Genomic DNA, 27,095 nt, shown 5'->3' with positions numbered 1-27,095 from the left:
AGCTTTAATTTCTGTGCATCTTCAATAAATGAGACTTATTAGAATATGAGCATTTTGGTTTTCTGTAGAACTCCTATCACAATAGAATAGAATAGAATAGAATAGAATAGAATAGAATAGAATAGAATAGAATTGGACTTTATTGTCACTGTTACAGGAACAATGAAAATCTGTTTAGCAGCTCTGTTTCTTTTTAGCAACAAACACTTACAGTGTAAAAGGTCTGTATAAACGTATCACTGTATAAGACTGTATACAAATATCACACAAATTACACCAAAAAATATGGACAATATGTAAAAATACAAAGAAATATTAAAATATACAATAAGCCAGTTCTAGACTATAGATGGAAGAAATATGTATAACATAATGGAAATATAGGCGCCAGGTAATATAACATAATATAATATAAGGTAAAAAAATAAAAAAAAATAAAAAAAAATGAAAACAAAGTGTATGAGTCATGATAATGTATCTGATTTTAGAAACACGTGACACTGAAATAGACACCGAGTCCTGTAAATGTGACAGACCTGTTAAAAGTTCTTCTGAAACATCAGAATGTAGAATGTATGACCTGGAGCCCAAACAGCTTCAACTTGACCTCTGGAACTCAACTGATACTATTTTCCTTTTATGTTCCGCTCTTAATATAGACTTTTTTTTCTGTACGTGGCACCAGTTCACTTTTCCCATCATTAATTTTCGCAAACAGAGCTGCTTTTGGTGCAGTGTGAACGGCCACTCACAGAGTTTTGCGTATGAATGACGAAACAGCCATGGCTGGAGGAAAGGAGTTCCGGCCGCCGGGGGAAACGAGCCGCCGCTGACTGATAGAGGAGCACAGGGAGGCCGCTAAGCTAACACCGAGGCACGGCGGGGAGCAGCGGATGTACCCTGAAAATAAAAGCACAATAAGACACAACAAGTACAGCCCACTACCAAACAAAGAAACTATGCGATACTCAGTGGAATTATCACATTTGGTGTGTGAAAACAGCAACTAAAGTTTATTCAGGAAGCAACTGTACTCAGGGAGTTAGCGTACTTATCTTAAAAAATATAGTTCCTCTTTATTCTGGAGATTATTATTATTATTATTATTATTATTATTATTATTATTATTATTATTATAGACACTGGCAGATTTTATTTGTCATTCCAGGTAAAAATGAAATTCCGGTGCAAGTGTCTCAGGAGGCAGCAACAATAAATAAACAGACGCTAATGGCCTATATACAAGATAAAATAAATATGTATATAAAACCTGTGTGCCAAGTATTAAAAAAAACAACAACATATGATTCAGTTATTTTCAAAAATATTATCAGTAATAAAAGCCATGATCAGTAATAAAAACTAAGTAGAAAGAGCTATATTGCACAGTTAGCCTATATATTTCACAGTTAGCCTATATATTTCACAACAACAACTATTATTATTATTATTATTATTATTATTATTATTATTATTATTATTATTATTATTATTATAACGGATTATCAACTAATAAAATGTAATGACAAAATTAGCTATTAAATGGCCTATAGAATAAGCCCCCAGAAACAGTTCAATAAATGGTATATTCTGCATTTGTCGGTAAATTTTAATGCAATTGTTTTAGTTTAGTTTAATATTGCTTAATATAGTTATTTCATTCATAAAAACAGAAAAGAAAATGTATGAATAAAAAGTAATTTTGGACTTAGGTTATACACTTATTACTAAGGTTTTGAAAGCAGAACTTTGTCTTGTAACAGTATTTCCATATTGTCATATTGGTTTCTGACTTGGACCAAAATACCTGCTCTACTATTTCAAACTGAAAGCTATAAAGTTGTGTTTTATTTTAAAGTGAGTCCTGAATGAGGAGCGCCATTTTGAAAACGTTGAACCGGAAGTCGTGCCTTTCACTGTAGTCAGCTTAACGGTTATGTGGAAAGAGGGGGAGGTAAGTAATTATTTAGGGGGAAGAAAGAAAGAAACAAAGTTGTCGACCGTGCAAGGCACACGGGGAGGGATTTTGAGGATCTGGAGCGGCTGGTTTGGTCCGTAGCGGTCTGGGGGGATGCGGCTGTAACGGAGCACCGCTTCACACACTTTGTTCGTGTCTGTGCAAACTTGTCCGCTGCTGTTTGACCCAGTCCCGGACAGGATTCCTCCTTTGAAAACGGGAATGATAAAAGCAGTCGAACACAGGCGGGTGGACGGACGGACGAACGGAGCAGCCGATCGCCGTATTTGTGAGTTTTCTGGGGCCCTTCTGAACTCAAACATGTCCTTTTAAGTTTTACTCCAACACTTGTTCCTGAGATGAACCACAGACGTGGGGTGAGTCGACTATCTGAGCTCAAACGGATTTATTTTCTTGTCTACACTGGACCCACATGAAGTCCTGCTGAAGCTCTCCGCATTGTGTTTTTTAAAAAGAACACTGAAACGGAGAGACCACCCCCCCAAAGCCGCTCCGGGTACCTACCTATGAAAGCACCCCAGTCCAACATCTGAACCAGACTGGAAACTATCAGAACATGCAGATGTGGAGCCACATGAGGGGCCACAAAAGAGGCCCTCCACGACCATAGGTCACGTAGAAGTGGCCTGGATGTACGTCTCAACCATTGCTTGAATGGACTGACTTGAACTATTGTCTAAAAATCCAATGGCTCTTTCCTCACCACAGCCTACCTGTGCCTGTGGGTTTTCCACATGAGGCCATTCAGATGACTCAGAGGACTTCAGTCATGTAACCCCCCTATGATGTCTTAAAGGTCTTATTTATCTTATGTGTTATATTTATTGTGAATTTAAGTTGTTCTTTTTAGTTTCAAGGCCAGTTTTTAAGTTCTTCCTACTGAATTTGGAAGTTAGCCATTTTACCTGACGTAGTTAAAACTGTAGCCGGTTGTAGTTACTTTATTCTGCTGTGTCAAAACACACTGTAATTGAGAAATTATCTTATTTGAGCTGGAAGACTTGACTGTCCCCAAACAGGAACTCAAACAAGACGGTATCATCATGGACAGGCCAATCAGCAAGTTATTGGAAAAGTTAAAGCTAACAGACTCAGGCAGTGTGAAATTCAACAGTTCAAAGAAAAAGCATGACTCTGCCAGCAACTCGAATAACAGCAACGCCAACAGTGGCATCTCTGGAGGCAGCGGTGGGGGCAGCGGTCTGCCACCAGCTCCCAGCTCAGCAGCTGCCTCACCCTCAAGACCTGGCCAGTTCTCTCTTGCCTCTGCAACCACAAGCGATGCATGTGTTCCAGTGAGTGGGAGAGGTGGAGGAGGATGTGGAGGAGGCAGTGGCACAGGAGCAGCAGCAGCAGCAGGAGGAGGAGGAGGAGGAGGGATGGGCATGCCTCCCACTCAACTTCTTACCTCACAACCAACTTCCGCCACAGTAGGTGCCATACCTTCAGACGGTGAGCAGTCCCTTCACCCTTCCATCTTGGCCCAAGTGAGGCGTCGTTCCCCCCAGCAGCGAGCTTCCTGTTACTTGGGTGAAGGTGTCGATTCCCACCTGAGACGTGAGTCTGGCCTGGGTCCTGAGTGCGACCCCATGGGTGCATTTGGCTCCAAGGCATCCCTCAATCAGCGCCGCTATTCCCTGGAGCTCCAGCAGCTGGTGAGGCGGCAGCAGCTCCTCTCCCAGCCACCCCCTCTTTCGGTCCCACCGCCATACCCTGCAGCAGGTTATGGATCTGCACCCAGGATGGGTGGAGGTGGTCTGGCTGAGGCCAGCTACCTCACTGAGCCGGAGCGTCACAAGCGATTCTCACTTCAGGAAAGTTTGTTCTACAAACGCTTGAGCACAGGCAGTGAACTATGGGAGAGCACCAGGCCAGCATCCCTCTCTCACCCACCTCATCGGCCATCTGATGTGACTGGAGGAGGTGTAGGAGGGGGTCTCTTCTATCCCCCAGGACCAACATTGAGTCCATGCTCTTCATTCAGTCTACAAGAGTCAGTCCTGGTCAGTCCCAGGTCCAGTTTTGCCTCCAGTACAGCCAGTGGTGGGGGAGGAGGGAGTCCCATGGGAAGCCGCTGCAGCAGCAACCGAACCAGTGGCATCAGCCTGGGCTATGACTCCCGATACTCGGCCTCTGGAGGCCTCCCTCCACAACAGCAGTCCCTGTCCTTGCAGACGGGGGGCTCCGCAGCTGGGTATGGACCACAAGGTAGGGCTGGGGAGGCCTGGACTCACTACCTGGAGGCAGGGGTTCCTCCAAATGCCCATGACACTCGACACTCCTACCCACCTGCAGTTGGAAGTCCGGCTGCAGTGTGCTACCAGACTGGCCCTGATTGGTGGGAGGAACAGCAGGTAGGAGTGAGAGGCAAAGAAGGGGGTTTGATGGGGGAGAAGGCCCGCTACTCAGACCAGCCTGGAACCCGGTACCAAGAAGAGTTGACTCGGCTGCTGTTGAGAGATGCAGCTCTAGAAGGGGAGGGACTCCTGGAAGGCCTGATGCTGAAGGAGCACTTTCTTGGCACGACGACGCTTCCCAAACCAAGCACGGTGACACTTGGGTCAGCCTCACCTGCAGGACCAATCAAATCCCAGGAAGATCAAGTAGTCGGGCCTGGAAGAGAGACTGTGGAGAACCGACAAGAGTTCTTTGGTGAGAGCTCCAGAATCCGTTTTAACAGTTTTGTCATGTGGCTTTTCAACTGTGTGGTGTGGGCTCAACTTAGCCAGGCTTTTAGTACCAGGTATTTGGTTTTCCACAACAGATATAGTACCTGTTTAGTGTAATGTCATCTTCAAGGCAAAAGACTTAAAGACTTAAACTAAAACTTAGAGTTTTTGTCTTCTATCTCATAAAGATGTTTTTTTAGCATCTTTTAAGGACTCAAGAGGCATTTATTACCAGGTAATTACCACCAATATAAAACGCCATAATATAAAGCTTAGCAAATACAGTCATATGTGAATGAAACAAAAGGGCTGCATTACAGTTCATACATATGTGTAATTTATTTTAATGGTTGCTGGCCTAGCTATTAAAGTGCATATGTTATGATTAATATAGGCATCACATCAAGTGGCTGTTACTAAAAACTAAAACTAGGACTGAAAAAAATAATTTTTTGTAGTCAAATAAATATAAAGCCACAATTTCAAAACCTAAATTAAAAAAAACACAATGAATTAAAACAAAATTTGGCTGCAGGTAAAATTATCTTTGTCTCTCATCTTAGTAGTTCATGGTGGGACCTTTTGATAAACACTGATTTGTGTAAAATCTTATTCATCATGTTTGAAATTATCCTTTATTTCATACTCTCTTTTTTATCTGTAAATTAAAGTTTTTCCTCATAATATCTATCAAAAATAATAGTGAAACCAGAAAAAATCCTAAAACTAGCAAACTCCTCAAAATGTATATGAGTGTAAAATTTAGCTAAATTGAAATGGAAAACCAAAAGTGAAAGGGAAAAAAAATGAAAATAATGATTTCAAAGCAATAATAACTCATTACACAAACAAGAGGGTTAAAGATATTAAAGTGAGGCTGGGGTTTTCTGACACACCACATAATAAGTGATGTACTATGAGAAATATAAAGGCTGCATTGAATAGAGTGAAGTAACTTTTGAAAAGTTGCGAGTTTGTTCTTGATGATAGTGATGATTCAACATTGGGTGAATCATGTCTGCTCACACTGAACCTTAAAGGAAGCAGTAACAAAAGTAGCAGGTTTTAGCCACAACTTTTGCCTGATAAGAAATAAAAAAAATACAGTAGATTCAAGTCAAGTCTACATGAGAGGGGGAGCACTGCATTTAACACCCCTTGTAAAATCACATCCCTAATTTGAGCTAGCATAGTCACTGTTGATGCATTCATAACCAAGAGCGCTGGGTCACCCAACATCCACCCCTCTGCGAGATATTATTGTCCTCATCACTGGCTGGTGTCAGATCACAGGTTTCTCTGTAAATGAAAGGCTTGTATGACTGGATGCAAGGATGGATGAACAGATTAATAGTTGAAAGAGTGGATGGATGGGTGGCTGGTGCCTCTGAACCTGCAGAGACATGTAGGGTCGTAGCATGCAAAGCATAAAGAGACGAGGAAAAAAAAAATGCTTAGGCCTCTGAAACTTATCCAGACAAGTAGATGTGTTCAGCTGACGAAAGAGGAGGAACAAATGGGATGTGGTAAAAGTGTAGAAAGGAGAAGAACAGATGCATTTAGGGTTACACCTGTAGTGATGACATCAGGTTAAGTCAGCTGAGGCAGATGTTGCCACTTTGCCACCTGAAGGACTCATACAACATATGTGCATGACCGTTAAACTGAAAAATTCTGCTGTAACACTTAAACACAAATTACACGGTTCCATATAAACACAGCTTCTGCCATTACTGTGAGTCACACAAGATTAGGGCTCAGCCTGTGTGTGATACAAGGAGTGTGTAACAGTGGCTGGATATGAGTTTGTGTATATTGTTTCTTTGTGGCAGGGTGTGTTTTCCCCCGAGTGACTTCAGGCCACAGTAACGCGGCGTGTGTGTGTGAGTCATGTATGTGCACTAGTGTGTGTTGTGTATGTGTGTGTGTAATGCTGCTGCCTTGGCGTGTGCAGGGGCGGTGTGTTGCAGCCTGTTTTTCTGCTCAGGTATGTGTGCCCCAAGGCCATGTACAATACTGTACTCCTGTTAGCCATTAGGCTCAAATCAGACGCCGTGAGCCGTGAAGAGAGACGCTACCTGCTCCGCTGGCACTCAAAACACACACATTTCAAAGCAGAAAATGAAAAACATGGTCAAGTGTATTTCAGAAACGGACTCGGATTCAGAGATAAGCAGTACATTTGTCTCCTTATGCTAAAAACTATTTGCATTCTTTAACCCATAAAGACCCAGAGCTACTTTTATTGCAGTTCCCAAATAAATTTTTTTCTATATTTAACTTTTCTTAAGTGATTTTTCCACCAGTTATTATAATATCACACTCTGTATTTCGCATTTTTAAGTGAAAATCAGGTGTTTTCCCATATTTAACTTTGTGATCATGTGGATGTTTGTTAAAGCTCAGATTAAAGTTGAGTGTCATTATATCAAAAACCGAGAAAACTGAAAAAAAAGTGACTTTTTCAGCAAAATACATCAATAACTGAACCTAAACCAAGTGTCTCCAACCTTATTTTGTTAATTCACTTGCTATTTTATTTGTTTTTGGTCATTCTGCTGCCTATTTTGTTGTTTATTTCTTCGGTTTTGTTGAGTTTGTGGCTTATTTTGTTCATGTTACTTGATCTCTTTGGCCATTTTTGTTAATTTTGTTGCTTATTTTATTCCTTTTTACTTAATTTTAGGGAATTTTTTGCTCATTTTTCATGTTATTTTTTGTTTTGTAAACTTTTTATTGATTTGTGTTCATTTTATTTATTATTTAATATAAAGTATAAGTGTCTCCATCCACTGTCATTGATCCAACTCCATGGGTTTTACTGGTGAATCAATGTTGTAGAAGATGATGGTGTTTCCATAGTAACTACGGAGCCTCTAAACGTCTAAATGGGTCATATCTGATGACCATGAAAAGATGACAGACTGCATTTTACACCAATTATTTACATGTATTGATAGTATTAGTGGATCAACAGGTTTTAGACAGTTTAGATCAGTAGATGGTTTTGGTCATAGGGTGATGTTTGTGTCTTTATGGGTTAAAATAGTGTTGAAATGTTGTGACTGTTTTTATTTTCTTATTCCTTTTGGGGTTCTTTGGGGGAGGGAGCTTTAGTTTACAGAATATTTGTTGTTTTTTAAACCCTAAAAAGTCCCTGGAAATGTTCCCAGCCAAAACCAAATTTTCTTTCCCAGCTTTTTCTATATGTAGAAGCTCCAGCCTTTATATTTAAAGACAGTCACAGTGTGTTGGAGTCTTGGCCCGATACTTTCTGGCTTTGGCAGGAAGTTTTGTCCAAGTTCATAGCGGCAGCAGAAAAGTGTAGGAATTCTAGATTTGTGTGGCACTCCCACAGCCACATAAGAAAGCAAAGAACGCAGGCAAACCCTAAATAGATCCCAGAAACACTGAAGCCTGGATCGCCACTGTTCATTTAGGAGCTGGTCTTGGCTCAACACACACTCAACTGGAATAAACTGGTGTACAAACCAGACCTTTATAGTAATGTGGACCTCAAATTTGTAGCTCTTACCTTCAGAGTCTCAACTACAGATTCAGTGAGAGTTTTTTTTTTTTTTTTTCCAGGGGTAATAATGTTTGTTTAATCTTTTGGCTTTTTCCTGTTCCAAATGGTTTTACAACACTGGCCCATAAAAGTTAACACTCCTTCAAAACTAGATCACTGTATAACTAATCACCCAAGTCAGAGTAATAAGTACTTGATGACTGTGGATCACAAAGCATCAAAATCAAAGTCATCATTCATTCTAAATGCTGAAAATATAGTTTAGAATATAATATATAATGAATCTAATGTAAAAATGTGTAAAGCCATTGTTTTAAGTCTAATTTAATCTGACAAGCCTCATATCCATATACCATTATTAAAACCGTTATCCTTAGCTTGTTAACGGACTGTTAAGTCTATCTGTACTAGCATTTACGCCCCCCCCCCCCCCCCCCCCCCCCCCCGGTTTAAATAAGGTCTGCAGCTAACACAAATTTAAGATATGTCCATATTCCATATTCATATTCTGCTCTGTAAGATAAAACACACAAATAAATACCCCACTCATGACATTGTCTGCTTTAATGTGCCTAAAGAATAGAATAGGGCTTTATTGTCATTGTTACAGCAACAACACTCACTTTTCCATTAGACATATGCGCAAAACTTTACCGATATTTGCTAAAAGTCTAAAAAACATAAGTGCGTAATGTTGGTTTTTCCATTAAATGACAAATGCTATGATTTGTTTGTTTATTATTGCGAGATGACACAAGAAGTCATTCCATAAACATGGCGTTAACATCCTTTTTTTTTTTTTTTTTTTTTTTTCAATTCAGGTGACTCTAGTTGTGGAAAAAGATCTTTCCATTGCAGTTTTACGCTATGCCCAAAAAAAACCAAAAACTTTTAATCGAAAAATAAGAGTTTTGGTGAAATTGTCGTTTTTCTATTAGGTAAATTTTTATGAGCAAGTTATAGTCGCACAATTTGAGGGTCAATGGAAAAGCAACTATTAAAAATCAGTTTAGCAGCTCTGTTTGTTTTTAGCAGGAAACGCTTAGAATACAAAAAAAGACAAAATATCACAAATTATATTGTAAAAAAAATGACAATATACAAACCTACAAAGAAATACTTTAATATACAAAAAGGCAATTCTATAATATAGATGGCAGAAATATGTACAACATATAATGGATATATACAGTAAATATAGGAAAATATTCACTAAGTAGAAGAGTAAGAATAAACACAAAAACACATCTACTGCCTAGCCCACCTTTTTAAAGATTTTTTTCAAGTTTATTTACAAGAGGAAAGGCATTTGTAGATGCATGTGAAGTCACAGTACAGGTTGGAAGCTTAGTGATGATGATCCAACCACAGTGTTCTTCATTTAGCATTTTTACTTTAGCTGATTTAAATTTTGTTGCAGAACCAATCACACATTTTTGTTCAGGCAGTGGACAATACTTGCGTAAAGATTAAAATAACCTCCAAAGTCATGGCATCCCTTCAACATGCAGCTTAGTCGAGGTGAAACTATTGATGCAACACTAGAATCACTAAGTCTGCATCACAAGCCAAAACACAGCCTTATAATGTACTCTAACTACAGTAAATAAGGTATAAAAGCACATTTTTTTGTTCGGTTTGCTTCAAATTTTAGCAAGGAAGTAATTTAAGGATTTGATGTGGGGTCGTAAAATGAAGAAAAACAGTTATCTGCCATTAAGTGAGGAACTGTGTGAAGCAGCCCGGAGAGGTAATTTTTGTAATTTACCACTTTTTTATTGTTTCACAAGGTAGTTTAGGTTCCGACATTTGATGAAAAGTGCAATCACGTTTAATCTCCAAATTGCTCAAACTGTGGGGTTTAAAAAAGATTTAAAGGTGCGTCTCAGCTCTAAACTCAACAGTCATCATTTTATCAGAAACACTGCCAAAAAAGTCAGATCCGGTGGAGTTTCCCTTTAATAACAGAGCTTTAACAAAGCCTCAGACTGTGGAGTGGATGAGCAAACAGGCTGGCATGGGTAGCCGGGTTTGAACTGTGTGAAAATCCCCTAGGTGGTGCGAACGAGAGGATTTACAAGTGTTGACACTTAGTGTGGAGTTGGATTTCAGACACATCCTCTTGGAATGCGTCGTAAACGAAGTGCTAAGAGCCGCCGAGCGATTACTCCTGACTAAATGCATGTTTGTGTCCGTTGTGTTTTTTTCCCCCTTGGGTGCTGGCAGGGACCTGTGTGAAGTGTGGGAAAGGCGTGTACGGGGCGGATAACGCCTGCCAGGCCCTGGACAGTCTCTATCACACTCGCTGCTTCACCTGTGTGTCCTGTGGTGAGTACCCCCCCACACCCCACCCCCCAAAAAACCACCCACCAAAGACATTAAATATGTGACTGAAAGCTGATGGTAGCCACGCCTTCCAACTGTTTACTGTGTGTTTGTGTCCCCCTCGGCAGGACGCACCCTAAGAAACAAGGACTTCTACAATGTCAACGGCTCTGTGTACTGTAAAGAGGATTACATGGTAAGAGACCAGGTCCAGGTGTGTTTTGTAATCGGAGACCTCGGACTGGTCCCAGGGTCTTGAAAACCCCCCGGTTAACAGAGCCTCAGGGATATCACTGAATGTCCCGTATATTTAGGAAATTTAGTGACACCCCGGCTAATTTTAAGACTGTGTACTGCACAGGTGTCAAACTCATTTTCTCCAGGTTCCACATTCAGCCCAATTTAATCTCCAGTGGGCCGGACCAGTCAAATAATAGCATAATAGACGATAAATAATATTAACTCCAGATTTTTCTTTGTTGTAGCGCAAAAATAACTTAACTTAGGCGATGTTCAGACTGCAGGCAAATGTGGCCCAAATCCGATTTTTTTTTTTGCCTATATGTGACCTGTATCCGATCTGTTAAAGACAGTTTGAACAGCACAAATCCAATTTTTTCAAATCCAACCCAGGCCACTTTCATATGTGGTCCTAAATCCGATACGTATCTGATATTTAGCAATATGACTTCAGTCTGAAAGGCCAGGTCGCATTTAATGACCTTAACTTCACTGAAATGCGATAAACATCACAGTACTGCGTCCCAGGAGTGTTACTTCGGTAAACATAGTGTGTGTCTTCATGGTCACATATTATGTCAGGACCTCTTTTGCGCATGCGGGTCACTTCAGGATCGCATTCTGTTCATACTCAAAACTGATAGAAGTCGCATTTAATGTGTAATATGAAGGAGCACACCAAAAATCGGATTTCACCAGAAAATCTGACTTGTGCATTAAGACCTGCTGTCTGAACGTAGTCTTATACATTTTTTCATTGAAAAACTGTCCTCTCACAAAACAATGTGATTAACCTGAAAAACTGAAATTTCTTAAGAAAAATAAGTACAATTTTAACAATATTATGCCTTAACATATCATTTATCCATGTGCATTATGGATCTACAAAGGAAAGAAATGTTTAGGAACTGGTAGAATATTGTCAAAAATATCGCTTAATTTTCTTTAGACATTTCAGGTTGTTCACATTTTATTGTTAAAGGATACTTTGTAAAAGTAAATATTTTCATGTTGTGGAGTCATTTATATGTTATTATTTTATTTGAGATCATATTGGTTTGTATGTGACTCAAACTAGAACGATTTCAACATCCTTGATCAATATCTTCAGTGTAATTTTTGCATTTTGTAAATTCATCCCATGGGCTGGATTGGAACCTTTGCCGGGCTGGTCTTGGCCCACGGGCCGTATGTTTGACACCCCTGATGTACTGGAACTAAATTTCCTGTACTTTGTATGATTTATTTGTTCACATCATGACTGGGATTTCAAATACCATCAATAGTTTGACTCATTTCTAGAGTGTAAATTCTCATGGTTGGGACTATGTCAAACTGTGCTTTTTTTTTTTTTGTGGAACTATTTCGATTACTTCATTTCCACTGCCCTTGTGTAGTTCAGATGGTCTTGACATGTTCTGAGTCTGAGGATTAATTTGCTGCTAATGCCCACCTCTTATCTCTTGTTTTAATGACAGTTTTCAGGATTCCAGGCTGCTGCTGAGAAGTGTAGTGTGTGTGGGCACCTTATTCTGGAACAGGTGAGTGTGTGTGTGTGTGTGTGTGTGTGTGTGTGTGCGCTCTAAAGACTCTGACTTATTTTAGATTTACCAGTAAACACTAACACAACCTCAAGCGGGGCGGGTTAAGGGTTACTTTGTTCCTCTGTTTCTCACATGAAGCCTCCAGAGGATAGAGAAATTTACTGACGTCTTCGGGTTCCCACGGCAGATTTTTAGTGGAATGTTTGCTTTGGGTTTTTGATAAATACAGATATAAGGCTCTGTAGTAATTACTCTAAAACTTTTCAACCACATAATAACCAAAAATATGAACAGAAAGCTAACAGTGCAAAAGCTCCATCAATCATAGCGTCGTCTTTTTTGGGGTTTTCAGGAATTTAAGGCCTTAAATGGTGTAGATTATGTCACAGCGCTGTTGTGTAAGGCACTTATTTCATTGTCTTCATTTATTACCACAAGTATAATGTAAATATAGTAATAGTTTAATTATGCACATTTTATACAACTAAGAACAGTCGTTTATTGGCACTGACGTTTGTTTTGTAGACTTTCTGAAGGCTACTGTTTAGATTTGACATAAATAATTTAGGAAGCCTGTTACTAAAATATGCAAAGAAATCTCTCCTCACACTCTTGTTTATCTACATGAGAACGATCAGATAAAGCAGATGTATATTAAAAAAAATATGACTATGAAAAGACAACAAACTGCGTTTTACACCAATTATTTACATGTGTTGATAGGATTAATGGATCAATTGTTATTTAACATTTTATATCAGTAAATGGTCTTGGTCACCGGTGGATGTTTGGGTCTTTATGGGTTAATAAGAGTTTGTCCTCAGAGCAGTTTTCTCCAGGTGTATCCCCACACTGAAACACATCAGACATTTCACATTTTAATATTCATTTTTCCCGCTGTATTACTATACTATCAGGGGTCACATACAGACCAGTACGATCTCAAGTGGGTTGGACCAGTAAAAAAAAAAACCTAATAACCTATAAATAATGACACCGTTAAGTTTTCCTCTTTATTTTAGTGCAAAAAAGTAAAAGTACATTATGAAAATATTTACAACTCCAAATTGTCTTTAAAAAAATTTTTTGAAGAAAATTGAAGAAAAGTAACTGCAATTTTAACAATATTATGCCTCCATTTATCATTTACACATTTATTCCAACTCACAGATCACAGTCGATCTACAAATGCACAAAACACGCAGTAACTGACAGAATAGTGTTAAAATTGCATTTATTTTTCATAAGACATTTCAGTTTGCTCACATTTATGTAAAAGTATAGTTTGTAAATGTAAACAATTTCATGGAATTTTACACTGAAAGACAAAAAATGTGGAGCTATCATTATTTATAGGTTATTATGATAGTATTTTACTGATCCGATCCACTTGAGGTTGAATTGGTCTGTATGTTTGTCTTGTCTGGTTGTTAATATCTTGTGTTATTTCTGATCGGGCTGGATTGGACCCTTTGGAGGGCCGGTTTTGGCCCACAGGCCGTATGTTTGACATTTCTGACATATGGCAAGGTCTCCCATAAAACCAGTACCAGTACTAGTACTATCAAAGGAAATAGTGTGTTTCCAGGAATTTATGCTTAAAATATGACACTTATATTGTTAAACCCAAACTATGCAAATTATCTACAGATGGAAATGTAAAATACAGACGCTCTGCAAAGATACAACCCAACAAATGTGTATGGAAACGTGACTCTGTACTTGTTTTTGTTACTCGGATACAGATAAATGAATTAGATCAGATGCATATAAACAGGCAGACGTATAATTCATACCACAGTGTTGATGTGGTTCCGATCTCAGATGTTTTTCAGTCTTTAAATAAATGTTTTTCCTTCAACATTAGACTGCTGTGAGTCAGGCGTCCCTGAATGTATATAAACTCTCTTTGTACAGATGGAATCTCCAAGTCTATGGAAATTCAAAGCAGCGTGATGTTTTGTCTGGAATAAAAGGACAAAGGTGTTTTTTTTTCCTTGACCTTTTCTATTCCACAGCATCAAGTCAGAATGAAATGCAGTCAATGGAGCAACACAGAACAGTTCCATATTAGAATCTCCTTAATGAACTAATCTGAACTAACTGACCTCAGAAAAGACTTAAATATGATTATCGATCACCTATTTAACCCGTAAAGAACCAGAGATACTTTTGTGTCAATTTTTCCTCTACATTTAACCTTTCTTAAGTTATTTACCACCATTTATTATAATATTATCCTCTGTATTTTGCATTTTTCAGTTTAAATCATGTATTTTCCTGAATTTACTTCACTGATCATGTAGATGTTCGTTAAAGCTCAGATTAAAGTTGAGTGTTATTATCAGAAACGGAGAAAACTGAAGAAAAAGTGACTTTTCCAGCAAAGATATAAATAATTGAACATAAACCAAGTGTCTCCAACCTTAGTTTGTTAATTCTATTGCCTTTTGTGTTATTTTATTCTCCAATTTTGTTCAGTTTGTGGCTTATTTTGTTCATTTTACTTATTATTTAGTTGATTTATTATTAATTTTTGTGCATTTTGTTGCTTATTTCATTCTTTTTTGTTTTTTACTTCATTTTAGTAAATTTTATTTTTGCTTTTTTTCACATTATTTATTACTTTGTAAATTTTTTTATTGATTTGTGTTCGTTTTATCTATTATTTAATATAAACCATGCGTCTCCATCCACTGTCATTGATCCAACTCCATGGGTTTTACTGGCGAATCAATGTTGTAGAAGATGACATTGTTTCCATGGTAACTACGGAGCCTCTGAACATCCAAATGAAAAGATGACAACTGTATTTCACACCAATTATTTACACGTACCGATAGGATTAATGGATCAACAGGTATTAGACACTTTAGATTGGTAGATGGTTTTGGTCGAAGGTGGATGTTTGGGTCTTTGTGGGTCAAATAGACTCCATCCATCTACTGTGTTGTAAATATAGATTGGACTTGTGTGTGTGTGTGTGTGTGTGTGTGTTTGTCCATGGTGTTAATAGTGGTTGTTGTGTGGTGTCAGATCCTGCAGGCTCTGGGGAACTCGTACCACCCCGGCTGTTTCCGTTGTGTGGTGTGTTCTAAAGCTCTGGACGGGGTGCCTTTCACTGTGGACCAGCACAGCAACATCTACTGTGTCACAGACTACAACAAGTAAGACTGCCCTGTGTTTGGGTTTGGGGGCGGAGCTTCATGCTGATGACCAGCAACACGGTTCTATTGTCTCACAATTTACAGAGTGTCCATAAAGTCTCTTTATAATTTAACACATTTATTACAAAAGCAAATGAATAGACAAATTTGTGGAAATTATTACAAAATGATGTTTCTTTGCCTCATTTAATCCGCCTTTATATGGGACCATTAGTCGGTACTGAATTTGTTTCCATGTTGGCTGTATCATAGCCGCATCAATGGCATCAGTGATTTTTGCTTCATGTCGTTGATATATACGATATCTTTAACATAACCCCTTAGAACAGTGTTTTTTCAACCTTCCTCGGCCTCACAGAGGAGTCGTACAAATCACAGCATTAAAAAATACAGAAATGTTTCCCTAGCATTTTTCTTTGTGATTACATACAGTAGCACATACACTGGAAAAAATCAAAATCTTACCAAGTGTATTTTTCTCAGTTCTACTCAAAATATCTCATCATACTTAAAATAAGAAAAAAATCACCTAAAGAGTAACTTTTCAGTGAGATATAAGAACTCATTTTTAGACAATAGATCAGTGTATTTCAACCTTGGGGTCGGGACCCCACGTGGAATTGCCTGGAATTCAAATGGGGTCGCCTAAAATTTCTGTTAATTGATAAAAAAACAAAATGTAGCGCCCCTTTGCTCTGTTACAACACAGAGTCTCTCACCATTAAAGTCACTTTTGTGATCTGTCCGACCACTTTCATGAACTAAACTGGTGTTCTTTTCTTACTGAATACACTGTCCGTGTTATTCCATGTTCTCCTACACACACGCTCCTGTCGTCTTGACCACGTTTTTTTCTCTTCTACTTCCTACTTCCTATATCCTGTTACCCTTGACCATGAACTATTCTCCAAGCTCATAATACACATAATGTAAAATATACATTTTCATCACTTTTTAACAAAACATAAAACATTTGCACAACTTTTCCATATTATTATTATTATTTTTAACTAAATATTTTAACAAACACTTTGCATTTAACATCCTGTAAACAATATAATGCATGAACTCACAACAAAATTGCATACCTTTTCACAAATACATGATCTTTTTAATACTCCCACACTGAAATGGTTTTAATTTTTAACTCTTTGTATTCCACTTATGCACTTATGATATTTATGTATTTATGCTATTTATTATTTTAACTTTTTAACACACACCCATCCCCTTATTTCCATCAGGCTACAAGAACAAAAAAAAAAAAAAAATTTACTAATAAAACTATATGATGAGTTGAAAGAGACAATCCCAATCCATAAAAGACATGACAAACTGTGAAGCTGAAACTGCAGCACTGTGGTTCTGTTTATCTGTCAAATGTTCGTTGTGGTCAGTTTCAGATGCTGCAGCTCTTTCATAATTCATAGTTTGAGTTCTTGTTTGTTCAGTATTAATTGTCCTCCTTGTAAATCACAGCTGGACTGACTGTACATATCCTGACCAAGGAAAATCCTATTCTAACTTTGTGCAGTAATCTACACCGGGATTTTCTGCCTCCATCCATAATAATATACATTATATAGACTAAATGTCATCTAAAATGAACGTTTATTTGCAACATATTACAGCAAACTATTACATGCTCATTTTAGCAAAAAAAAAAAAAAAAAGTTTCCATTTTGAATGTCTGGGGTCGCCAGAAATTTGTGATGTTAAAATGGGGTCATGAGCCAAAAAAGGTTGGGAACCAGTGTATTACAAAGTAATCCTGGGGAACGATATGTGGTGAACAAGGTCTGGAAATGTTTGATTTAGGAACCCACCAACATGCAGACCCCAGTGTGGTGGCACACCATCTACCTGGAAAATGATGGTTGGTTGAAGGTCATCCAGTTAAGGTCAAGGTAAACGTATAACAGAACCTGGTACCTGAAATACACAAATGCAATGTGATTAAAAAGTTTAATAACCACTGAGTAAAATCTGATTAACATATCTCATCAACTGTTTTTTAAATACATTTTTTAAATTGTATTGAGACTTTGTGGACACTGTCTATGTCAAGGCACAAAAACAGATTATTTTTTACATGTTAAATTTTGGAAGTATTGTTTTCTATCACTTCCTTTATACCGTTCCTCATTTATTTACTTCTGTTAATTCTTGTCATACAGGACTTTTGCTCCAAAGTGTGCTGCCTGTTTACAACCCATCTTACCTACTGAGGTCAGTACCAGTACCACTGTGGTTCTGTAATGTCTATGGTTCTATTTGTATTTTCCCATTTGATTATACATTCTGTACCTCATAAACAATTACACCTAGTAATAATACTTATTTATACAGAACAGAACCTTTAAAAGCAGATGATGATAATATGGAGAATAAAGTTGGAATAGTTTTAAGTCACATTCACAACACAAAGCTGTTAGAATACGTAGGAATATTATGAGTAAAGTTGCAGTGATATATATGAGTGAAATAGTTTGAGGGAAAGAAGCTATAATCTAATAAATTATAAGTTGAGTAAATTGTAAAAGTTAAAGAAAATGTCAGAATATCACAAGAATTGATGCATATTTGTAGAAAGAAGTTAAATATTGTGAGAAAAACTAACATATTAGATTGGATTTTATTGAAGTGCTAAAAGAAGTGTGCATGCATAAAGAGAGAGCAAAAAATAATGTAAAATAATAGTAAAAAACTACAGGGTGGGGAAGCAAAATTTACAATGAACATTTAGTTGTTTTTTCTCAGCAGGCACTTCGTCAATTGTTTTGAAACCAAACATATATTGATGTCATAATCATACCTAACACTATTATCCATACCTTTTCAGAAACTTTTGCCCATATGAGTAATCAGGAAAGCAAACGTCAAAGAGTGTGTGATTTGCTGAATGCACTCGTCACACCAAAGGAGATTTCAAAAATAGTTGGAGTGTCCATAAAGACTGTTTATAATGGAAAGAAGAGAATGACTATGAGCAAAACTATTACGAGAAAGTCTGGAAGATACTATTAAAGAAGAATGGGAGAAGTTGTCACCGGAATATTTGAGGAACACTTGCATAAGTTTCAGGAAGCGTGTGAAGGCAGTTATTGAGAAAGAAGGAGGACACATAGAATAAAACATTTTCTATTATGTCAATTTTCTTGTGGCAAATAAATTCTCATGACTTTCAATAAACTAATTGGTCATACACTGTCTTTCAATCCCTGCCTCAAAATATTGTACATTTTGCTTCCCCACCCTGTATACAGACTATATACTTATTTACAAAAGAATAAAAGATGACATGAAAGTGGTTTACAGGAAGATCTTTGTTCTGTAATAGTTGTTGCCGTTTTTACAAATGGTTTTAGTGAATTAACTCCAAAGCGGTGTTTACCCATAATCCATGTGTGCGCTGACGTCTGTGCTGTGGTCATTTCTCTTCTCAGGGGAGTGAAGAGATCCTCAGGGTCGTGTCGATGAACAAGGACTATCACTTTGAGTGTTACCACTGTGAGGTGAGCCTCCACTTTCAAATCCACCTTCACTTCACTACTTCCTGTTTGGACCCACATGTTATTATTATTACTATTATTATTATGAGGACGGGCTGATGAGTTCATAGCCCGACAACGACACCCCCGTGATACGAGACCTAATCCACACACCTGTGTTCAAATCATCAAGAGTAAAAAAAAAGGATGAGGTTACTGTGAGTCATTGATCAGTATGAAAGAAAACCAGGACTGGTAGTATCTTATGTCGAACTGCCGTTTTTATATTTAGAGACAATCACAGGTCACATGACGCCACATCAGGTGAGTCCAGGTAGTTGAAAGCCTCAGTCACACACACACAAAATGGAAACCTGCTGGTGCGTAGTCCACATGAAACCAGATCCCCTTCCCCCTAGTGTTAAAAGTCATCTATGTATGAGTCACAAAATGCACCCATACCAAGAAACAAAGAACACAGTTATTCATCCTGTCGCCATCTGTATCCAATATACACTATATGGACAAAAGTATTGGGACACGTTGAATTCAGGTGTTAGTTTTCTAACAGGGGTCTGGGAATGTTCTATCTCTAAATTTCTGAAGTATTTTTCATGCTCTGACTAAATAATAATTTTCTACCACAGCTAACCATCTACTTTCTTCACCTCTCACTTAGGAAGAAAAATCTCCCTTTAAACTTTAAGGAAATATTGATGTTTATAAACTATATGGACAAAAATATTGGGACGCATCATGTCTACAGCTGTAAGATGTCCTGATCATGATGATTTGAGATAAAAACATCTATTTCCTTAAAGTTTAAGAGATTTTTCTTCCTCAGTGAGATGTAAAGAAAGTACATGGTTAGTTGTGGTAGAAAATTATTTACAGTCAGAGCATAATTTAGAGGTAGAACATTCAAAATCACAGTCACAGATTAAAAAAAAAAAAAAATAGAGAGAGAAATTAAGTAAAATCCATCTCTGAGGCATTTTGGAAGCAAAGATAATTTAAACCAAACTAACCAATGCAATGATATTTCACACAATATGAAACTATATTATGACATTTATCATTGTTTTGTATCCCAGACCCGTTAGAAAAGAAACACCTGAATTCAAGGTGTCCACATACTTTTGTCCACATGGTGAACCTTTATCCTTGTATGTGGCATGTCTCTGCTTTAACTTTTGTTCTTCGGTGATCTGACCTCTAACTTCCCGTCTTGTTCCTCAGGAGTGCGGTAAGCAGCTGTCGGACAAACCCGGCTCCCAGTGTTTCCCTCTGGACTCACATCTCCTGTGCCACTCGTGTCACATGAGCAGAGTGTGTACCGCACACAACATTCCCCCCCACAACGCACACTGATCCACTCGTGCAGCTGTGGGCGTCGTCCAAAAAACTGGTCTTAATATGATTTCTTTCTGTGCTTTTGCTTCGTCACACCATCAACCTGCTGATAGAGACATTTCCACTGGTATCATTTCATTGTTTTCTCAGACCAGGCCTGGTGTCAAATGTACTGCCTGCTGTACGTCTTGTACTGTTAAATAAGGGAACGGGGAAGAAACTACTGCTTTTTTGACTCCCTTCCCCAATGTGGCTACTGTTTGCTGTAGAAGAACAAGGGATTTTGCTCAACTGTTGTGTATATACTATCGCTAGCAAACATTTTGCACTTAAATTTGATTTTACTGAAAGATTTGTTACGTAAATCCATACAATTTGGGAAATATATTACTGTAATTTCTGTATGTGGTAATAAATATTTCATTTTGTCTTTCATTGTTGTCTTCATGTAGAGAAACTGTCACATTTAAATGTTAAAACCGTGAGTTTAGGTCACACAAGAACATAATATAATGAATTGTTCATTTTTAATATTATATGCACAGGGGAGGACAATTGCTGCTCAATATTCAGATTTGTTAATGGTTCCCTGAATGGGAAAAATTACTACATAACAATTCCTATGAATCTTTAACAAAAGTAATCATAACTGCACTTGATAAGTTTCAGCTCTTCCTATTTTAGTCATTAATGTGGTGTCACATGTTCTTTTTGTTTGTTAGCCCAACAATCCCCCACACCACTTAGGGTGAGTAAAGGAATGAAGTTTGATTATCAACTCAGCATTTCCGTTAGACTATTCCTTACTGTTAATGTTTTCCAAGTTACATTCTGTTCAAATAGTTGGAGATATGTCCTGTATTTCTGTCTTAAATGTTTGATCTTTAAGTCCCTGTAAAACCGCTGTCAGTTTGTTTACAGTATGAACCCATAATCCCCCATGACTGGACAAAGTCTTTCATTGGCTTCAAAATTAGTTTAACCCCAATGTTGGACAAAGAGCCAAAACTTTCTTGAAAAATAGAACCAGTGTCTCTGTATCCAGTAAAACATTTTAACCTTTGTTTTTGACTGGGCCGTGTAGACCACCTTAACCAGGACTGTAGGACTTGAGGAGTGTCCCATAGTTCAAACTGGGAGCATATTTTTACATTAAACATCCAACCCATGACCATAGCCTACCAGAGAAAAGATGCAAAAACAAGCTGATAACCAATTTAAATTTATTCATTTTTTAAATTCTCCTTACATTCAGCACTTGCAGGAAGAAAAACTTTCAACAAAAAAACATAAAATTAAAAATATACCCAATGTAACCATTACTCTATTAGAAGACAAACTTCTTTAGTTCCTATTAAATATATATATGATTGAAAGGTCACAAGGAGGTATTTCCAGACAGACACCAGTGCAGGAAAAGCTCAGCTTCCTGTAATTATTACAGAAAAGAACCTCCATGTTAATCCTACCGCTCCCCTTCTCATCCAAAAAAAAAAAAAAAAAAGGAAGAAAAAACAGCCACTAAAGTCAAAAAGGTGCCCTATCACACACTTCACAGGTTTTACAGTGTCAAGACTTTTGTACCAGTTGTAGTTTTTGTGGGAATCAACAACCCTCCGTCTGTCTCCACAAAAAAAAAAGAACAAAAACAAAAAAGGATGATTCATAAAAATTCAATGCAACTTAAAAACTGTAAATTTGGTATAAAAGAAATCTCTGCGCTGAATACTAGAAAGCTAAAAATGATTGGAGGAAATATGTGAAGGTCAGGGATCTATTTTGGACCGGTTTTATTACAGGGTCTGAGGAAGAGGAGGAAGGAACTGTGTGCACCCGCAGGACTAAATTAAGAGGCGGGTTCCCAAAACCTCAACGGGACAAAATGCTGAAGAGCCAAAAACACACACACACACACACCCTTCTTTCTGCTTCTTTTCTTCTGTGGGGGACTAGCGGGGACAGGGCTTCTGGAAGACCACAGAAGAAGAGCGAGCGCCGTTATTTAGCCGTTAAACATTGACTGTGGAAATGGACATCTACGAGGTGGGTTAAGTGTGTGGAAGACAACGCTGGCGTCAAAGTGGACGAATTAAAGTACGACGGGGGGGCAGACAGACGAGACAACACAAAGTCCTCAACCTGAAACGTGTCACCAAATGGAACATCCTTCCCAGAATCCTTTGCGTCCTCTGCTACAACGCGCCCCCTATCTCTCTACAGCTGCCTGTTCCTCAGCGGCGTCTATCCCTGGGGTTGCTACGGCTACGAGAGCGGCGGCCGTTACCCACCGACAGTCGCCTGGGACGGTGTCCGCCGCCGCTGCCACCTCCGCCACCGTCCCTCTTCCTGTCCCCCTCTCTGTCTCGGCCGCTTCGGTCCCGGTCCCGGTCTCGGTCCCCGTCGGGTCCCCGGCCGCCGGTTCCTCCGCCGCCCGCGGTCGTCACAGCGACATCCTTCTCTCTGCCCCTCAGCCGCTCCTTCTTCTCCTCTTCCCGCTTCTTGTCCTCCTCCTCCTGCTCTTTGCGTCTTTGTTCGCGTTCCTTTTGGCGCTTGGTGCGGTCCAGAACCCTCTGCGCCGCCTGGTGGACACATACAGATGTACACGACACAATGAACCCGTTTACATTCGCACTAATACTCCGATCATTATCCGATTTCTGGAGTTATCAGATTATTTAACCCTTGAATGGTGTTTGAGTTTTGTCTGTGGGACCCGTTTTTATTTAAAAAAAAAAAAAAAAAAAAAAAGATGAGTACTTATTTTTGAATTAATTTTTTCCTGTCATATCTTAATTATATTACATTTTATTAAAAAAAACAAACTAAAAAGGAGTAGCACTTTAATTCATAAATGTGATCTAGCAGAGACAAACGGCAAATATCAAACACATGCTTTTTAAGTTGTTTCTAATTGGGATGAAGTAAACATCTGTTGAGTATTTTAACATTAAATTGTCTGATTATGTTGAATTAAAAACCCACAAATGTAGCAGGTCTACCATACCCATGAACAATGGTTGAATAACAAAATCTGAACAACACACAAGGGTTAAGTGACCATGTAAACAGTATAATCTGATCTGTTTTATCAGATAACAGCAGTAATCTGATTATGAGAAATCAGATAACCACACCTGGATTTCTCCGCAATACTCCGAATGTCTTCCTGCATGTATACCAGTTAATCTGATTTATTTCGTTCTTTTACATCTGCACATGTGTAAAAACTATTAAAATACTAGAAAATGGAAGCTACATAGTCAAATGTGAGTGGAAGACAATAACAGGAAGTTTGATTCAACCACAATTTATCAGTTATTACAAATTACAATTATCTGATTACTAACAGTGAGCCTGTTTACATGACCATAAAAGTCAGATAATTGTAAGAATCAGATCTGACGCGTTTACATGCACTTAAGAAATGTGATAATCGATAAACCCTGATTTCGACACTGCGGTCCATTATCAGATTTTTTTTCGGAGTACGTACATAGTGATGGTAGACTCAAACTTCCCGTTATTGTCTTCCACCCACGTTTGACTATGTGTATTTCCTACGATTTTACTTGTTTTTACACATGTGCAGACATAAAAGAACTACATAAATCAGATTAATAAAACAGATCAGATTACACTGTTTATATGATCACTTGAATAATCTGATAGCTCCAGTAATTGGATAATGATCAGAGTATTAGTGGATGTGAACAGGCTCAGTTATCAGACTTTTATGGTCATGCAAACAGACTCATTGTAAGAGTAGATGGACTGTGACAGAAACAGTAAAGGTATGAGTCGGACTGACCTGCTCATCTGTGAGGGGAAGCCAGTATATACACGGAGCTGCTTTGGTTTTCAGGAACAGGTCATCGAGCAGTTTGGCTGGAGGCTCGTCGCCTTTCTCTATTAAGAAACAAGCAGAACCAGGTCCAGTTTTCAGTGGGAGCTCTTCACGGCCTCTCTGTGCTTTACATCTGACCTTGTGAAGCCTGAAAGAGCTGCCTGAAACATCTTTTAGGTCAGGGGTGTCCGACTCATTTTAGTTCAGGGGTCACATTCAGACCAGGTGGATCTCAAATGAGCCGGACCAGGAAAATAATACCATAATAACTCCAAAATTTTCTCTACATTCTAGTGCAAAACTAGAAAAGCACTTGGAGAGCGCAGACCTCCGCCAAGGCAGATCAGCCCCCCCATCACCACCAAAATTGAATCATTTGTTCTTTGTGCCAGTATCAACATTTCCTGATAATTTCATCAAAATCCATCCATAACTTTTTGCGTTATCTTGCTAACAGACAGACAGACAAACCCTGATGAAAACATAACCTTCACTGTTCCTTAGCAGAGATAAATATATACTGAAAAGTATTGACAATATACAAAAAACCCTACAAGAACTACTAAAATATACAAAAAGCCAACTCTATACTACAAACTAGAAAAGCACTCAGAGTGCAGACCTCCACCAAGGCAGATCAGCCCCACCCCCCAAATCACCACCAAAATGTAATCATTTGTTCCATGTGCCAGTATCAAACATTTCCTGAAAATTTCATCAAAATCCGAAATCAAGATTTCAGTTTGTTCGTATTTGTTCATGTTATTCATGCTATTGTTAAAGGATAGTTTGCTAATGTAGATATTTTCATAATTTAATATTATTTTTAAGAGAAAAATGTTGTAGTTGTCATTATTTATAAGTTATTATGCTATTATGTTATTTGAGATTATACTGGTCTGTATGTGACCCCTGAACTGAAACCAGTTCAACACCCTTGACTGATAATATCTATATGTGATTCTGTCCCGCGGGCCAGATTGGAACCTTTGGCGGGCCGGTTTTGGCCCACGTGCCGCATGTTTGACATCCCCATTTTTAGAGCAGTTGTGGAGTTTTGCAGACTTGACTTCCTTTGTGTTAAAAACCATCTCATTCTTCAGAAGCAGATTTAACGTGATTTGATGGCAGTGTTTTTACGTCTTTAAATACTTTTAGCCACAGTGAGGTCCCGGCCTCTCAAGCGGGGTCACCCATTGCAGGTCACCATGGTGATGTGTCCTGACTTACCCTTCTTGTCAGTCTTCCTCTCTTTGCTCTTCGCCCTCTCTCTCCTCCTCCTCTCTCGGTCTCTGGATCTGGATCGTCTTCCCTCCTCTCCCGGTCTGGCGAACTCCCTCACTTTGTCCCGGTCCCACTCTCGCTCACCCCTGGCCCTCTCTCTGCGCTCCATCTCCCGTTCCCGCTCCGCCCACAGGTCCCGGACTCCTCCTGCCGCGCCCCGGTCCCTTTCCCGGTCCCGGTCCCTGTCTCTGTCCCTGTCTCGATCTCTATCTCGTTCAGGCATGAGTGGGGGCAGCCGGGGCTGAGGACCGCCTCCAGGCTGGGCAGCGTTGTCCTGCTCCCGGTCTGGTTTGAGGATGCCTTTGTGAAAGTCCAGCTGCAGGTAAAAGCCCAAGACAAGGGAAAATTGTTGGAGATAATCTGTCAGAGAAGACTATTTGACTCCAACCTCATGAGCACTATATGGACAAAAGTATTGGGACTCATTGAATTCAGGTATTTCTTTTCTAACGGGTCTGGGATACAAAACAATAATGACAAATGTCATAATATAGTTTTATATTGTGATAAATATCATTGCATTGGTTAGTTTGGTTTAAATTGTTATCTTTGCTTCTAAAATGCCTCAGAGATAGTTATACTTAATCTCTCTCAACATTGATTTTTTTTTATCCGTGACTATGATTTTAAATGTTCCACCTCTAAATTTTTAAAATATTTTTCATGCTCTGGCTGTAAATAATACTTTTCTACCACCACTAACCATCTACTTTATTCATATCTCCCTTAGGAAGAAAAATCTCCCATTAAACTTTATTATATTAATATAGATTTTTTTTATTATTATTTTTTTTAAATCTTAAATCAGCATCAAAAGGAAATCTTAGAGCTGTAGCCATGTGACGTGTCCCAATATTTTTGTCCATATTTTTTTCTCTTGTGCCATTTTAGTTGTTCATTACCTCATCCTGTTCACAGAAGTCCACGCTGAGCACCTTGGGATTGCTTTGAGGCCATTTGACTCCATGAAGAGCGTCCCTGGTGGACGCGGCCTCCTCTGCCGTAGAATACTAAGAGCACAGGAAACAAGAGCAGCAACAGGTTATCGACTTAACCAGCTGTAGACAATCACAGTGGATCTACAAATGCAGAAAACATTAACAGGCAGTATATTGTTAAAACTGCACTTATTTTTATTAGGACGTTTCAGGTTGTTCACTTTATTTGCATTTTATTGTGAACGCATAGTTTGTAAATGTAAATATTTTACTTTTTTCCACATTAAACCAAGGAGAAAATCTGCAGTTGTCTTTATTTATAGGTTATTATGCTATTATTTTACTTGATCACATTGAGTTGTATGTGGCCACTTTTTGACTGTTAATATTTTTGCACTTCACACATTCATCCCACGGGCCAGATTGGACCATTTGGCAGGCCGGTTTCACCCACGGGCCTCATGTTTGACACACCTGATCTACAGGCAGTAATGGTAGGAGAGCAGAGAGAACACAGGCCAGGTGATGGTGTGTGAGGTTACCAGGCTTCCTACAGGTTTTCAGAATTTAATGGCCATTTCACAGCCTATTTCATGGCCATACTGGCAAAAATTCATGACTCCTAGAATTTAGGAAAATATACTGATCTATGCCTTGATTTTCTCCTCGTCGGGGGCTGCAAAGTTAGTGATATTTGGTTCCTAATTTCAATATAAATAGTTGGGCTGGAACA

General features: G+C 38.6%; 2 protein-coding genes across 2 annotated transcripts in view; one reads left to right on the top strand and one right to left on the bottom strand.

Annotated features, from left to right (window-relative positions):
• The first annotated feature begins 1,986 nt into the window (after positions 1–1,986).
• On the top strand, positions 1,987–20,731 carry ajuba (ajuba LIM protein). Its single transcript, XM_030162679.1, has 8 exons — positions 1,987–4,630; positions 10,403–10,504; positions 10,630–10,697; positions 12,220–12,282; positions 15,322–15,452; positions 17,630–17,681; positions 18,899–18,967; positions 20,183–20,731. Exons 1-8 carry the CDS (start codon positions 3,022–3,024, stop codon positions 20,312–20,314), a joined length of 2,226 nt encoding a protein of 741 aa, XP_030018539.1. The 5' UTR covers positions 1,987–3,021; the 3' UTR covers positions 20,315–20,731.
• Positions 20,732–21,502: 771 nt separating this feature from the next.
• Positions 21,503–27,095, bottom strand: part of acin1b (apoptotic chromatin condensation inducer 1b) — a 29,195-nt gene continuing 23,602 nt past the window's right edge. The window contains exons 14-17 of the mRNA XM_030162678.1: positions 26,327–26,434; positions 25,371–25,740; positions 24,105–24,202; positions 21,503–22,875 (exon numbers count right to left, since the gene is read on the bottom strand). Coding sequence (XP_030018538.1) covers positions 22,528–22,875; positions 24,105–24,202; positions 25,371–25,740; positions 26,327–26,434 — 924 coding nt within the window. The 3' untranslated portion in view covers positions 21,503–22,527. The remainder of the gene's footprint in view (positions 22,876–24,104; positions 24,203–25,370; positions 25,741–26,326; positions 26,435–27,095) is intronic.

Source organism: Sphaeramia orbicularis, chromosome 18, assembly GCF_902148855.1.
Source record: "Sphaeramia orbicularis chromosome 18, fSphaOr1.1, whole genome shotgun sequence".
NCBI classification, from domain to species: domain Eukaryota; kingdom Metazoa; phylum Chordata; class Actinopteri; order Kurtiformes; family Apogonidae; genus Sphaeramia; species Sphaeramia orbicularis.
This window is presented reverse-complemented; position numbering and strand designations above follow the sequence as displayed.

Excerpts from the sequence above, each read along its gene's own strand:
- ajuba (XM_030162679.1), top strand. The coding sequence starts at position 3,022 with ATGGACAGGCCAATCAGCAAGTTATTGGAAAAGTTAAAGCTAACAGAC. Across the intron at positions 10,505-10,629 it reads CTTCACCTGTGTGTCCTGTG|GACGCACCCTAAGAAACAAG; the intron begins GTGAGTACCCCC and ends CCCCCTCGGCAG. Across the intron at positions 17,682-18,898 it reads AACCCATCTTACCTACTGAG|GGGAGTGAAGAGATCCTCAG; the intron begins GTCAGTACCAGT and ends TTCTCTTCTCAG.